At 38.5% G+C, this 16,575-nt stretch overlaps 2 protein-coding genes across 3 annotated transcripts; both read left to right on the top strand.

The window, feature by feature from the left end:
- Positions 1–43: 43 nt before the first annotated feature.
- On the top strand, positions 44–6,469 carry LOC106298239 (coatomer subunit beta'-1). Of its 2 annotated transcripts, none has more exons than XM_013734319.1 (25): positions 44–279; positions 630–650; positions 731–792; positions 888–942; positions 1,018–1,054; positions 1,159–1,484; positions 1,590–1,721; positions 1,852–2,000; positions 2,122–2,190; positions 2,289–2,436; positions 2,526–2,591; positions 2,858–3,046; positions 3,171–3,311; positions 3,516–3,590; positions 3,714–3,890; positions 3,974–4,065; positions 4,148–4,264; positions 4,384–4,498; positions 4,572–4,643; positions 4,746–4,942; positions 5,020–5,113; positions 5,216–5,322; positions 5,545–5,674; positions 5,806–5,959; positions 6,184–6,469. In XM_013734319.1, exons 1-25 carry the CDS (start codon positions 277–279, stop codon positions 6,204–6,206), a joined length of 2,751 nt encoding a protein of 916 aa, XP_013589773.1. In that variant the 5' UTR covers positions 44–276; the 3' UTR covers positions 6,207–6,469. The 2 variants fall into 2 exon arrangements, with proteins under 2 accessions (XP_013589773.1, XP_013589774.1); XM_013734320.1 differs by having other exon boundaries at positions 737–792.
- A 119-nt stretch (positions 6,470–6,588) lies between these two features.
- Positions 6,589–10,842, top strand: LOC106298240. The gene is given in 11 exon segments (XM_013734321.1): positions 6,589–6,721; positions 6,853–7,327; positions 7,557–7,656; positions 7,785–7,960; positions 8,045–8,505; positions 8,508–8,708; positions 8,951–9,053; positions 9,302–9,421; positions 9,819–9,874; positions 10,201–10,261; positions 10,435–10,842. Coding segments are annotated over 10 exon segments (1,758 nt in total). The 5' UTR covers positions 6,589–6,721; positions 6,853–6,875; the 3' UTR covers positions 10,463–10,842.
- The last annotated feature ends 5,733 nt before the right edge of the window (positions 10,843–16,575 follow it).

Genomic DNA, 16,575 nt, shown 5'->3' on the forward strand with positions numbered 1-16,575 from the left:
AGATTTGTGGGGTCAGCCAAATGTTAGTAACATCGCATATGGTCTAGGCTAGGTGAAATAACGCGCGATCTGATGAGCAAAACGACGTCGCGTGAGTGAGTGAGCGAGAGTCTGAGAGATGTTCAGATCCAAATCGGATCACCTCGCTGCCAACAACACGCGCACTGGAAACTAGAATCACCCCGCCAACGCCTCTTCCCCGTTGCATTACTCTTCTTCCTCCCTGCGATCATCAAGCCGATCTCCGCTAGAGACATTCGTTTTCGACTTGCAAAGATGGTTAGTGATATGATCTCTCTCGCTTCCCCCCCTAGATCTACTTCCCAATCCATTTCAGTTTTTAAACATCATGATCGTCTCTCGACGAAAGAGTGTGCTGCATTGCACTAAAATTGATATTTCTTTGTTTGAAAATGCTCCTCGCGGATCGAAACAAAAGTTGGATCGATGAGTTTTTGTTGTTACTCTGCAGAAATGAACTAACTCGTTACTGTGTGTGTTTTTGATTTCTCGAGAGAATTAGAAGAATATCTCATCAACTTGTTCGAGCTCTTTTTCTTTTTTTTTCTTCTCTGTCCGCTACTAACTTACATTTTATGCTTTTTTTCTTTGGAATTCTTCACACACAGCCTCTGAGACTCGAAATCAAGGTAATGCTTCGATTCGGACCTCTTGTAAATCTTAATCTTTCTTTTAAGGTTCCTGATTGATTTTTTTTTCCGCTTATAAGCGCAAGTTTCTTCAAAGATCAGAAAGAGTCAAATCTGTAGATCTCCATCCAACCGAACCATGGTAATTTGAATTCACCTCTCCATTGCTTTGTGTTGTGTCATTCTCAGAGTTTTTTTTTTTTGGTTTAGGAAACATTAATCTATTAATTGGTGCAGGATCCTGGCAAGTTTGTATTCCGGAACAGTCTCCATCTGGAATTATCAGACACAGGTAAGTTTGATAATTGATATCTTATACTCTTCCTTATTTATAACTCGTGTCACTTATGTGCTCCTTCTTCTCCAGACTATGGTCAAGTCTTTCGAGGTGACTGAATTGCCTGGTATGATCAACAGCCTTTCATTATATTACTATTCCTTCTTCTCATGCTTTCACACATCATTCTCTGGTCTGGCATTTTGTTGAGTCTATGTCATTTGTTTGCAGTTCGGTCTGCTAAGTTTGTTTCGCGCAAGCAGTGGGTTGTAGCTGGAGCTGATGACATGTTCATTCGTGTCTACAACTACAACACGATGGACAAGATCAAAGTATTTGAGGCTCATGCTGATTACATTAGGTGTGTTGCTGTTCATCCCACCCTTCCCTATGTCTTATCGTCATCAGATGATATGCTCATCAAGCTCTGGGACTGGGAGAAGGATTGGGTTTGCACTCAGATTTTCGAAGGACATTCCCATTATGTTATGCATGTGACTTTCAATCCCAAAGACACCAATACTTTTGCTAGTGCATCGCTTGACCGTTCCATTAAAGTGAGAGATTCGTCTTTGACTCCTGAGATACATGTTGTTTGTTTATTCCCAGCATGAGAAGCTAAACCTTTCTCCTGTTTTTTTGCGTCTTTTTTATTTATTTAGATATGGAATCTTGGTTCTCCGGATCCAAATTTTACTTTGGATGCACATTTGAAAGGGGTCAATTGTGTTGACTACTTTACTGGTGGGGACAAACCATACCTAATCACTGGTTCTGATGACCATACTGCTAAGGTCTGTACTCATCTGTCTTGCTTCTTTGCAATTCGTTTGTGATATATGTGTGCTTGTGTATTTCCATATGTATTGCTTGCATAGGTTCCTCCAGGATTTTCTGTTGCTCATAAATGTCTTCTGCAAGCAGGTGTGGGACTACCAAACAAAGACTTGCGTTCAAACACTTGACGGTCATACACACAATGTTTCTGCAGTGTGTTTCCATCCAGAGCTCCCAATAATTATCACGGGATCCGAGGATGGAACTGTTCGCATATGGCATGCCACCACTTACAGGTAACTCGTATGATATATCTATCGGAGCTAGTATTGGTTCGATCTTAAAAGTTTCCTACAATTTTTCTAAAGTCCTCTAAGAAGTTTCATCCAACAATTTTACGTAATATTTGATCTTTAGACTGGAGAATACATTGAACTATGGCCTTGAGAGGGTTTGGGCTATTGGACACATGAAAGGTTCACACCGGTAAGTTTCTGAACTCTTACGATGTCAGTACTTATGCCCTGCCAAAGGTACACTTATCTTCACATATGATTCTTTGATAATACCATATCCTTTTCCAGGGTTGTAATTGGTTATGACGAAGGGTCCACAATGGTGAAACTTGGCCGTGAAATACCAGTGGCTAGTATGGACAACAGTGGGAAAATTATTTGGGCTAAACACAATGAGATACATACTGTGAACATCAAGAGCGTTGGCACGGATGAGGTTTGGGAACACTTTTTTACACTGTTGGTTTTCTTAGATATAAAAACTAGCTTTGCCAATGTTTATCATTTGGTTGTGGACTTACTTAGGTCACTGATGGTGAGAGACTACCTTTGGCTGTTAAAGAGCTAGGGACTTGCGATCTTTATCCTCAAGTAAGTGGCATACTTCTAGTTGTATACGTTGTCACATATTTAGGTAATGGAGGGATATGATTTCCCTTCTGTGGCTTTTCATTTTCTTACATTTGTTGAAAATTTAGTGATTATGTAGTGCCAATGTTAATCTTTAATTTCTGCATGTAGTTATTTTTGTTTTTTGAGCAGTTTGATAGATTACTAGTATTAGTTGAAATACGAACTTAGTCGTTTTTAAATCTTGTGATTACCACTGTTATTTATGTTTCTGTTTTGGTTTTCAGAGCCTGAAGCACAACCCTAATGGTAGGTTTGTCGTTGTTTGTGGAGATGGTGAGTACATCATTTACACTGCCTTGGCATGGAGAAATAGGTCGTTTGGCTCGGCCCTGGAATTTGTTTGGTCATCTGAGGGGGAACATGCTGTCAGGGAAAGCTCGTCAAAGATCAAGATCTTCAGCAAGAACTTTCAGGTTTTTTATTCCGTTTGGCACGTTCTTTTCCCACTGATCAGCTTTTAAAACTTTTTTATTGGTGTGTGTCCGATTATCTAAATTACACTAACATATACTGACAGCTTAGTTTGATAATGTGCAGGAAAAGAAGACTGTGAGGCCTACGTTCTCAGCAGAGCGCATTTTTGGTGGGACGTTATTGGCTATGTGCTCAAGTGATTTTATCTGCTTCTATGAGTGGGCGGAATGTAGATTGATTAGGCGAATAGATGTTACCGTGAAAGTAAGTGCTTATATGCCAGAAATATATCTATTAGTTTCTAGCAGCAGAGTGGTTTATAGGTTACAGTTTCTAAAATATTTTCTCGGAGAAATAGAAGATATTATCCTTTCTGGGCTTTAAGCGCAAAACCAGATTGATACTGCTCTTTCTGCAACAGAATCTCTTATTCATGTATAATATTTCTTGTTTATTGTATTGTCTCAGAATCTTTATTGGGCTGACAGTGGCGATCTAGTTGCAATTGCCAGTGATTCATCATTCTACATCCTTAAGCTCAATGTGAGGATATTTTTAAAGTTTGTTTGTGTACCAGAACTCTGATAGAGTTTCGTTAGTTTGTTCTCCTTGTCCGGTTGCTGTCCGATACATGGCTTTAAGATGTTTTATACTTTTCTGTTGTAGCGCGACATTATTTCCTCTTATATGGATGGCGGTAAAGAAATTGATGAGGAAGGCATTGAAGATGCATTTGAGCTTCTCAATGAAACCAATGAACGTGTTCGGACTGGCTTATGGGTTGGAGATTGTTTTATCTATACCAACTCTTCTTGGAGGCTTAACTACTGTGTTGGTGGTGAGGTAAGGCTTAGTTCTAGGTTTTTGAAAAAAAACGTCTTTTGATTTGACTGTAAATGATGTTCAGTATTCCTCTTAAATTACAGGTAACGACAATGTATCATCTGGACCGTCCTATGTACTTGTTGGGTTATCTCGCTAATCAAAGTCGAGTTTATCTAATTGACAAAGAGTTCAAGTAAGCAGATGTTTTACAGTTAATATTGCTGACCAATGTTGTTGTAACTTTCTAACTTCTATGTCAATTTTATTGTTTACAGTATTATTGGTTACACTTTACTTTTAAGTTTGATTGAGTACAAGACTCTTGTCATGCGTGGAGATTTGGAACAGGCTAATCAAGTCTTACCTTCAATTCCTAAGGAGCATCATAATAGGTATGTGAGCGTGTATTCACTCGTATTATTTCAGTTATGATTGCATTATCATATTAGTGAACATGCATCCAAGGTCACGTCATGATTCTCAACTTCAAAAAATTTGTTCATGTTGTCAGTGTGGCGCACTTTTTGGAATCACGTGGAATGACAGAAGATGCTCTGGAAGTAGCTACTGATCCTGATTACAGATTTGAGTTGGCCATACAGCTCGGTAGATTGGAGGTCGCAAAGGTCAGTTTGTCGCTTTTACCATTGGAGAAGCTTTATTCCATGACTTACCAATCCAGTTTTAATATTTTGACAGGACATCGCCGTAGAAGCACAAAGTGAGTCTAAATGGAAGCAACTTGGAGAATTAGCGATGTCCACTGGGAAGGTGACTCATTTTTTAACTGCAACTAGTGTTCTAAATTTTTCACAAAGATTAGAGCTAATATGCATTTCTTTTCAATTTCCTTCCCATGCTTGGATCACTTAGCTGGGTATGGCTGAGGAATGCATGAGGCATGCTGTGGATCTGAGTGGTCTGTTACTGCTTTATTCTTCCTTGGGAGATGCAGAAGGATTGACGAAGCTGGCAGCACTAGCCAAAGAGCAAGGAAAGAATAATGTCGCCTTTGTTTGCTTGTTCATGTTGGGTCAAGTAGAAGACTGCCTGCATCTTTTGGTGGAAAGGTAAGTCGTTACTGTTCTTACATTGGGACATATATTTGCAGGTAGTTGCGGCTATTCTGATATTTGTCTGGTTACAGTAATCGGATACCTGAAGCTGCTCTGATAGCACGATCGTACCTTCCGAGCAGGGTCTCCGAAATAGTGGCATTGTGGAGAAAGGATTTGACCAAGGTTCGTGTTAGACACTTCCTATTCATCTTCTGACTAAATATCCAAACTTTGCATGTTGAGAAATCCACAGCGTTTCTTGATCCACTCTTGATCTGCATGTAGATAAGCCCAAAGGCTGCTGAATCGCTGGCTGATCCTGAAGAGTATCCCAATCTGTTTGAAGACTGGCAAGTTGCCCTATCCCTTGAAGAAAGGGCTGCAGAGACAAGGTATCATTCAGACGCTGTTGGCGTGATTAGCTTCTTCGTAGAAACAGTGCTTATGGGGACACTTTTAAATTTAATTGTTGGACTCATCCATTTGGAGTCATGTTTCGGTTTGAATCAGTACCCCTGTATAAACATAACCCCAACGTTGTTTTCATTATCCCCGCTAATTTGAAGTTTCCAGGATCCTCATAGACAAAGTACTTGTATTCATTTATGTTGCAGGGGCGTCCATCCTCCTGCTGGGGATTATGGCAGTCATACACACAGAGACTACACAACTTTGGTGGAAGCTTTTAGAATCATGCAAATTGAAGAAGAAGAGAGGCTTGAGCACGGGGATGTTCTCGACGAGGTATGCATAGTTGACGTTGCGTGCCACTGAGGGCGATGCCTTTTTAAAAACAGATGATGTCCAGTCGCTAGTTTTTTTTTAAGTTAGACCGTGACGGCTTCATAAGTTTGGCACTGCCTGTGTGTGAACAGGTTGGGGGAGAGGGAGAAGAGGAGAATCAGGAAGCTGAGGAAGAGAGTGGTGATGGGAAGGAAGAGAATGCGGAAGAAGAGGGAGTTGTGGTGGACGCTGACTCTACAGATAGCGCTGTGCTAGTTAATGGGAACGAGTCTGAAGAACAGTGGGGTATGTATGATAAGTGAAGGAAACCCATCAGTCTAATAACATTTTTGTGGTGATTAATTGATTATAAGATATGCTGCTTGCTCTAGGACATTTAGGTGGTTTGCTTCTAAACGCATCTACAAACATGACATATCATAGGGCTTCTGTTTGCATCTCTGTTCTTGTGTTTCTACTTCCATATCTGTTTAAAAGACTGATCAAGAAAATCTTGTGCTTGGGTACAGTTTTAACACCACCGCAGGAGTAGGGTTCGTGAAGACGTATATTCTTGGCAGTGAAGAGGGAAGTGAGGAGCAGCAGAGAGGAGAGAAGATAAGGGGAGAGTTTCATCGTCAGAAACTGATCTCGGCTATAGTTAAATAGAAAAAAAAACATTGGTAATATGGTTTTAAGCCAAAAACAAAAACATCACCCTCTTAATTTCCAAACATTGGTAATATGGGTAGATACAGTATATCTCCATAAACCTCGTGTATAATATTTTTTCCAAACTGAAACAGTCCATGAATATCTCTCTTAGCCAGGTCAAAAATGGTGAATAGAGGCCAAGTCAAATTCGTTAAATCTTACTAAATCTTTGCAGATATTTTGAAAAAACTTGGATAATATGTGTAGCACATGTAACTAATATTTAAACGAAACTCTCGACATAAAAAAAGAAGTTATTACTCTCCTTCCGTCTCATAACTCAAGCAATCGCCAGAATCAAGGGTCTGCGGATCTCTTCTCCGTCGTGAATCCCTAACTTTCGCTTCATATACGGTATCGTAGGGCTTTAGCGGTGTTCACCGTATGTTCCATAATTCTTCTGCAATTAGGGTCGAGTGAGGTTTAGTTTTTTTTTTCCTTCACTGATGGCTCTATTAAATCTCTTCGTCTATGGTTTGGCTTAGGAGGAGGTGGCGGTTAGAGGATTATGTCCCCAGATGGCGTAGAAGAAGCAGACTATGAGAGCGACCCCGAGGAACTGAAGCGCTCCTTGGCTGCAAGGAGGAGAGAAGCTAGCGATGATGAGGATGAGAACCGTGGAGAAAAAATTCAGAGTGCTGACATCGATTCCGATCAATCCGATGAACAGAGTGCTGTCGTGGAGTTTGATAACGATGCAGACGAAGGATTGCACATAGAAGGTGACGATAGCTATGATGAGGAGGAGGGCGATTATGGAGAAGATGATGATGACAACATGGAATACAAGACGACAAGTGTTGCTGGCGAGGCTGAGCCTAAGGGAGTGGAAGCTGCGACGGAGGACTCTGTTGTGGATGGAGAAGAACCAAAGCAGAAGGAGCCTTTTGCTGTGCCAACTGCTGGAGCTTTTTATATGCATGATGACAGGTTTCAGGAGATGGATACTGCCCCAAATAGGTATTACTATATGGTTTTGTTTTTTCTCCACACTAGTTAGTAACTCACGGAACTATTATTATATCATGCAAATGTATGTATGTATGGAGGGAGAGTATACTAAACAAACTAGCAGACTGCTATTTTATACTCTACCGAGAGCTCTTCCGTTCTCCTCTTGTTTAGTGTCTGTGCAAACAAGTTACTTAGTAATATCCATTCATATTGGTCTTGTATTTTGCATGTGTAGGCGAATGCGTGGTGGTAGGAGGCTCTGGCCATCCCGAGATGAAAGAAAATGGGGACATGACAAATATGACGAGATGAATACACAAGAAAAGCAATATGATGTAGTCATCTCTCTCCTATTCATTTTTTTTTTTTTGACATTTTTCCTCTTGCGGTGTCAATACATTTTTCACTTCTTCTGTATTTCCTTTTAATTTACAAGCTGATTGATAAAAATTTGTGAACATAGAAGAGGACTTCCCGAGGCCGAGCCAGAGGCCGTGGTCAGGGTAGGGGTCAGGAGCGTGGATATTCTCGAGGACACCAAAATCAGTATCCTAAGGCTGTCACAAGAGGGAGAGGGCCCAGACGAAATGAGGTTGCTTTGAGAAAGGGCACTCAAGCCCCTTCTGTGCAAACCAAACAGTGAGTCTTTAAGTTTTGTTTTTTTTTTTCTCTAGGTAACATATGAATGTTCTATCTCTAATTTCCGACACAATGGATCTGTAGGTCCCAGAATTCTTTTGTAAAAGTGTCACACGTTTATCCAGGACGGGCACCAACAGAAACGGACAGCATAGAGACAGAAGCCAGGATAAATGTAGTTGCTTCGAGTTTAAACTCAGCTTCTCCTCCATTCTATCCTTCAGGTTCCTCCAGTAACTTGGCACAAAAGGATTTACAAGCTGGCATGGGTAGACTGCACGTTAATGGAAGCCCTACGCCGTCTGGAAAGAAGTTTGGGAATGCAAAACCTAGCACTGCGTGGGTACGCACTACCCCTTCTCAGACTACTAGTCAAGGTAGAGGTGCTCCTCCCCCTGGGAAAGTGCTTAATCAAGGTGACAATGTTTCTTCGCCTATGCAAATCCGGGGAATGCCAAAAGGTACTTACCTAAGCTGTACTCGATCTCCTGGTCAGGCTTGTGAACAACATCTAGCTTTTACTAGTTTGCTGCCTTTTTCTCCTCCGAAACTGGATCATTAAAAAATCTTTATATTTCAGGTGAAACAGAGTCAGCCACCGAAACTGGTGCTTTGCTGGCCCAGGGAAAAGGGGCTCTCCAGCCTAATGGAAGGGGATCTTTTATGTATGGAGCGACACAATTCATGGGTCCAGACGGTGGCATGGCGGCTGGTCATGGCAATCCCAATTTCCATGCTTTTCTGCCTGGTAAGTTGTTCTTGAATGTCACCGTTCATCCTTAGTTGGAATGGTTAAAAACATCTTCAAGAATCAGTTCATGCTTGCTTCTAATGAAATTAAAAGCTAATAATGCTGAGCCGTTTGGCTTCCTTGCCCATGTGTAGAGCTGCTTGAGATCAGTTCCTGCTGTTTGTACTGGTACTAATATGCATGTCTGATTAGTTTTATATTTTAATGCTCATATTTTTTCCTGTTCATTTCATGTCCAGTTATGCAATTCGGTGGCCAGCACGGTGGTGTTCCGACCTTTGGTATGGCTCTTCCAGGATATGTCCAACCAGAACATGGTACTGGAAATCCCGAGATGACATGGTATGCAGTCCTTCCTTATTGCTGTACCGCATTTATGGATGTTAGTTTTGAGTTTCCTCAACTTTACGTGTTTTGAATATACTCCATATTTGTTAGTTGACCTCCTGCATGCTTTTGTTATTTGTGATGATTTAGTCTTTTGCTGGCCCAAACAGAACAGAGTTGTTGCTTTCATTTATCTTCTCTTTGTTAGTTGTTAGATTTCCCTAGCTCCTGATTACTGCTATTTTTGTTTATATTATTGACAGGCTGCCAATTCTGACTGGCCCGGGAGCATTGGGGGCTTCATATCCTCCACCTTATGCTGCAATTGAAGGTTCTTACCAAGCACACAAACCAGGGTTACCTTCCTCTGCAGGATCCTCCAGGTTTATTAATTAGTCGTTTTATTTTCTCAGTATTGCTAATCAGCCTGCACATTTCCATATGCTTAAATGTTGACTCTTAACTTTATACTAGAGGAAGAGTATTCTTACTATGTAGCTTTAACTAAAGAAACCATATGTAAGATTTTAGAATTGGGATTTCTCATATTTGTTGCCCACTGCAAAATGCATGTCCACGCTATAATTGCATTTCCGAACTGTTCGGATCAGTAATGTACTATGTACACCAGAAACATGTAGCTTTCATATACCAGGCTTACTTTTTTTTGTTTGGAACTCATGTAACTATTTCGAACTTCTCTGATTGTGAGTCTCGAGTGAAACATTTATTTTGGGCTTACTTGCCCATTTTTACCAATTATTTCGTTTTGTTTGGCAGCCAAGAGAACAGTTCAAATAACCCTAATGTCGAAGAGAAGCCCTTGGAGAGACCTGGTAAGTGGTTTTATTGACATCAGATGTTTGCTGTATCTTGTTTTGTTGTATAGTAGGGGAAAGCATCTGCCTTAAATAGTTTTAGGAGAGAATATGAAAGATTATTTACTCTGATATGATTGGTAACCGGTACAAAGCAATGAATATGTTCGATATGATTACTCAAGCGTTGTTTATTATAAGTAATTACGCTTCTTTAGTAATAGATTCTAAGTATTGTTTCGCATTATTACATTGACCAAATGAAAAAGAGTAACAAGGGTAGGAGAGATTGATTGTTTAGGCTCGTTTAGGTTTGAAATTAAGCCACTCTCCTTTGGATGTAGAGGCTAAAAACAATGGGATACCACAACGGTCGAACAGCAACCCAAACAAACAGCCTCGTAGGTGAGTTTTGAAGCTATATCTTCGTAACTGCTTTTTAAATTGATCATACTGAGACATGGAACCACCTTGAATTGGGGGTGCAGAATGTATTAGGTATAGTAGGTTTCAAGTAGTAGCTGGGTACCCAATATTGTGAAATAGAAATGTGTAATCCATATGTATTATTGTGGCAGATACTCGGAGATGAGCTTAAGCAAGTGAGTGCGCATTGTAAAGAGGAGGCAAAAGGTCCCCTCTTGTTATAATAAGTTGAGAAAGAAGGTTTGTGTGAGAGAGAGAGATCCTCCTTTGCTGCAGGTTTCTGTTGCTTCTCCAAGCTGCTCTGCGGAGCACTTTGGGCTGCTAATGTTGCCGATGTACTAGGTACACGCAACTTTAAATTCTTAATATTCATTAAAACATAACATGGAAAGAGGAGATCAAATTGATTTAGTAAGTGTGCTTTATTTTCAGGAGGTGGTTGTGCCTTAGAAAGGATTTTTTTTGGTGTGAGATTTGAACTGTGGCTTCCTTGTTCATCTGTAATTTTTATTATTTTGTTACTTTTGCTTTGATTTGTAATGTTGATATTTTTTTTGGTTTTTCGTGGTCTATTTAAGATTCTGTCTGTAGACGCGAACTCCCGCTTTGGAAATTGCCCATTTTGAGTTTATGATCATTTCCTTTTGAATATGATTATTATTGGTTTAGCTCCTCTCAGCTTTCTAAAAGAATGTAATATATTGTTTGTTGCGTATAAGATAAGATTTACCATCCACATACACCAACTTCCTGCAGAAGATATTGTTCGTCCTAAAGAGTCAAAGGATGCTTGTTTCAGCGAAAAACAATAGATGATATGTCTATAGAAATATTTTGGGAAATTGCACCGAATAGCAGTAAATCAATTTATAATTAAGAAACTGGCCAATTGTCCTACCTTTTTCATGTTTCCTTTGAATTATATGTATTATTGTCGTATTACCCTTGGAAGCAACCGGGAAAACTTGCCAAATAAAAATTAAAATTAAACCCATTTTTTTGGTAAAACGGGCATCGTGGTTCTTCAAGAATCACACCCCTTCTACACAATAATTTTTAATCGGTAAAAGGAAAGAAAGTTGAATATTTTCACATCAGAGCCTCACCTCTTCTTTTCCCCTGCTTCACTCCGGCGAGAGTTTCCGTAAGCAAAGTCGTTTTGGGCGAGGGAGCATCTGTTGCGGTGAAGTAAGTAGCTGTCGAAATCACAAGAAGACCCAAGGAAGTGAGAGGGCGGTTAGATTTCCGGCCTCAATAATCGATTCGACTTGATATCTCGATTCGGTGATATGGAATACATTTTTTTTTATTAAAAAATTTTAGTATTTATGGTTGGGGTTGAAGTTTATATTTCTGTTTAGGGTTTATATTTTCTTTTAGGGTTAGTGTTTAATATTTATGGATTGGAAGTGTATTAGGATACAATTTATTATTTAGAGTTGTGATAAAGTTGGTGTTCTATACTATTTTGGTAAAATAGAATAGAGGAACTGAGGTTGGTAAATGGAATACAAAATATATTGGAAGGAGTTCTATTTTAGTCCATACAGTTACTGTGCACAGTAATTCTGGATGCGGTAAATATTTAAGTGACGTGATTTTTCTCTATTTCAAGTCACCTCTATAATATCATGAGCTTCATCATCTATACTATTTCAGCTATAAAAATTGTTCTTCGCCTTATCATGCACTCCATTGCAGAGATTTAGTAGTGAATATTATACTCATGATCGCTAATTTCTATTCTAACGGTTTCAAATGGAATAGTTTTGGGACCAAGTAGTCCTATACTACGCCATTGGTGTGGACTAACACATTCAGGAACTTCAGTCCAAGTCATGTATATGTACATTTCGATTCATTTTAGGCACAATCACTGGAGTCTCAGACATCCCAAATTAGTTTCATTCATCATTTAAGTTGGCACCATCAGCTCTGTCACCTATAATATGTATGTGGTAACTAAAACTGTTACGTGGGTGGCTTTACATGCCTTTATATGGTGAATAGTGCTCGTTAAATTTTTGTCCATATCTTTCTTTGTAGACGTCATCCCTTCTCTCCTTTGCTAACTGGATATTTGTTGATGAGAGGGGTATAACCGGTTGATAAGTGGTACAAATGTTAGTTTGTTAAAGAGTATTTTACACTATAAGACAGTTTCCAAGTTTTTATTACATTCTAGGTCAGTTATCACTATTGAGGTAGTTTTTTATGACTAGAAACCAAACCATCGTTAACTAGATTCCTTTTATCTAACTAAAGTGGTCCCACAATTTTCTAAAATTTATTACTTTTCTTCTATTTCTCGAGAATAAACAAACATAATTATGAAATCAAAAAGCTTCTTCTTCACATCTCAATCTTCAACTTCTCGATCTCAGGTCATCTATGCCACAACTCCTCTTCGCCGTGTTTCCTGGTCATCCTCTGTGACTGCCGGTGAACCTCCGTCGAGCTCGGTCACGAAACTGCATGTTCGTCTTCTCTTTTGCCGTGAAATCAACACAAAAAAAATTCTTCCTCCATGTCGTGCTATTCATTTCATCTCCCTTGTGCTCGTGGTGGTTGTGATGTTCGAAATCCGCCGCAGTGGCCGTGTTTCAATTCATCTCCCTTGTCCTCTTCAGCTCATTTCCCTTGACAAAAACTCACTATTTTTGAAATCTGAATTTGAAAAACATTTTATAAATGATAAAACTATGATCATGAAGTGTAACCTATAATTAAAACGTAAAAGAATGAAAAATTTTGTGGAAAAAATCAATAGCGGCCGCAAATTTGTTGCAGAAAACCCAAAATTCTGGAGAAGACGAAGACATATTTACTAAAGTGCCACTGATTAAAAAAATTGAAAATAAACAAAGTATGTACACATTCATGGGTGGTACACATGGATAATAATGTGTATGTACACTATTAGATTAACATTGTTATTGCAGATCACACTTCTTACCGGCTTCGTTGACGACAACGGAGATTCGGTGAACAAGTTGATGAACAAAACACAAAATATATGAGTCCAGAACAAGCTGATGAACAAAACACAAAATTCAATTCATTTTCACGGTGCGTGTGTATGAAATAGCGTACATGTGTACATAAAATGGTATACATGTATATGAGAAATATGATAGTGTACATATGTAAAACAACCATAAATTAATCAAGCTAAGACCTACCATGAAGCTAGCATGAAAACACACACATCAATTAGAAGCTCTTAAACAAGGTGGGGGTTGGATCCAAAACCGAAAGCTATGTTATTGATGATTGATGTGGAGTAGATTCATTGCTGACCCAAAACAAATAAGAAATCACTCACTTTGCTTAGAGAGATTAATAGAAAGATAGGATTTTGAATCTTATTCTAGGGTATAACGACTGACCCACTCCGGCGAGAATAGCGGTGGAGACGCCGGTGAAAAAAAGAGATGATGAGGAACACCCATTACTATTTTCAGAAGAAATACAACAACAAAAAAGGAGATGATGAATGTGGCTGAGTAAATTTGAATCGTTAAAGGTTAAAGTACAAAAGCAAATCCAATGGCCAAGAAATGAAACATAAATAAGTCTTGTCAAAAGTGTTAGATTTAATCTGAACCATTGAGTGGAAAGAGTGATGTGTGGTTGAGGTTAATTTCCGCTAATATAATACTTTGGTTACTCAGCTTGTTAGTTACGAAGTGACTAATTTGTTTAGAAAGAAGAGAAACAGTTAGAAGAAAGTGTCTTGGTAGAAGAAAGTGACTTATTGTGTTATAATAAACTTAAAACTGCCTCTGAGTGTAATTCTTTCTTGAGTATTTAGGCTCTATACACACAGAAATTGTGGAAATTAGGAGAATGCCCCTGACACTGTTAAACTTTTTTTAATACCAAAACACCCCTACACAACTTCATCCCCTATATCTTGTACTTTTAGATTTTCTGTCAGAGACTAAAACCTAAGACTCTATACTACACGCCATGCATTGGATTTCACTATTAGTCAATAATGACGCCGGAGGTACATAAATAGGCAACAATTACATTTATTGGTAGTTTATCAATTGTGTTAAAAGTCACGACCTTTCATGTCTCTTTCTTCATAAACTCAACAATCTCTATATTTTTTTTTCTCATTTTTCTCTCTGATACAGAGAAGCTAGAGAATCACAACCTTTCATGTCTCTTTACCCTGTATCATCTAAGAGCATGTTGAAATAATCCAAGATTTGGAAGAATTTCTGGCATGTCCATGGGGTAGGGTCTCGTTCGAAATGCTAGTTATCGGGATCAAGAAGAAAGACGAGATTCTACTTTCTCAAACTAGCGTTGCGTTGCCCGAATTTGTGGATGCGACTCAGCTTGTGTTTACGGTGGAAGTTCCTCAGATTAAAGAGGTTGTTCCACAGGTTGAACCGGTTGTGTTGATTAAGTCAAGACTCCAAGTCAGAGTCTGATTGCAACGATTTTCAAGTTGACGAAGAAGACGAGCCAGATGTTTCTAAACCAACCCCACCTCTAGCAGTAGCTCGATATTGCATAAACCCAACACAAGTTAAAACCCTGGATGAATAAGTTAAGGGTAGTAACTGTATAATAACGACTAATATTTTTTTTGTAAATGTAAATAAAGATCTTACCAGCATCAATGTTCAAATTGGTTAACTACTTCTGATGTTGGTCTTTATGTTAGATTAGCCGATACCATTAGAATGTCATAGTTACTAAATGATGTAGCGCTTATCGTATATAGTTACCACTAAATATTGTGTTAGGTGAAGTTACTGAATGAGCGCCACTGTTAAGTATTATATTTAGTTAACGTAACAGAAAATAGCTGTAACAGAAATAATTAACTGTTATTGTCGCTAGTTATTTAATTTGCTCCATGTTGCTGTGTTAAAGGCTAACAAATGAAAGCTATTATGAATGGTAACTGATACGATAAGTAATTACGGCTAATAATTATCTTGTGTAGTAGTCGCCAAATGTAATGAATTCTGCTACACTATCATGCTTGTGACCACTACTTTAAAAAGTGTGAGTTGATTTGATTGTTTGTGTTCGCAGACTGAGGTAATATCCATGATTGAGGATACAACACACTCCCCGGATGACCTAATTTGGGATGACAAAATTGAGCACGAGACTATTGTCAACTTTGTTCGGCATACATGAAGGTCACATATTCAAAAAAATAATGTTTGTTGGAGGCCTCAGTGCAGCTGTTCTGGCCCGTATGAGAGCAGAGAAGAAGCAAAAAGAAAAAGAGGCCAAAGAGAAGAATGAAAGAGAGAGCCAGCCGGTTTTCAAATTTTAGCGTGCTTTATTAATGTTATCATTATAACCTAGACGTTAACCTTTTCAGTAGTCTCTAATTTTAAATAATATATATATATATATATATATATATATATATATATGATTTTGCAGTGATCCTTACGTGGTTAAGTTATCCAATTTTGTAATGATATCTCACCAGTTTCTTAAGTTCTATAGTAGAAGTTATTACTATCCGGAGATGTTAACATGTAATATGAATGCTTAACAACTAACATTTATATTTACTACTCTAACTGTTCTGTATACAATCACCTATGCTAACACTTCTCGCCATTTTTTAGTTTCATCAATAATAGGTAGGTAACCACTAAAGTTTGAATGAACAGTTAATTTGTGTTGTGTATGTAATGGTTTCACTTTCACCTAATATGATCCGTTCCACCACACTTCCTACAAGTCATTGCTTTGCGCCCTATGACACCTTGCTGCATGAACAAGTAAATCAGTGTTAAGAACTTTCAATAACAATTAATACTATTAATAACAACTAAGCATGTTTGGTATATGCTGAAGTTAGCTAAGATCTACTTTGAATTTGTTATGAAAGATTAGCCGCAAACGTTGAAAAATATAAAAGATATGGGGCCCGCTGCACTATTTGCACAGTGAATTTCTCTTCTATATAAACGATCGTTTCGATCGATTGTAAACACACCATTCCTTCTTCTTCTAATAACACATCCTCTCTTGCTATCAGTGTTATCTTCTCATACGGGTATAAAATTTTGCCCTTATTTAAATTTCTTCGATACAATAAAATTCTAGTTTTTTTATAACACGTTATCAGCACGATCACTCTGCGATTCGGTAAAATTTATTTGTATCATTTATACCCTGTTATAATGGTCGGTATACCGCCTCTACTATTTTTTATATATCATGTTATAATGGCCGGAATACCGCCTATATTATTTACTATTAATTTAATTTATTTATTGGTCGGCCGAGCCGCCTTATAT

This window comes from Brassica oleracea, chromosome C6 (assembly GCF_000695525.1).
Source record: "Brassica oleracea var. oleracea cultivar TO1000 chromosome C6, BOL, whole genome shotgun sequence".
NCBI lineage: Eukaryota > Viridiplantae > Streptophyta > Magnoliopsida > Brassicales > Brassicaceae > Brassica > Brassica oleracea.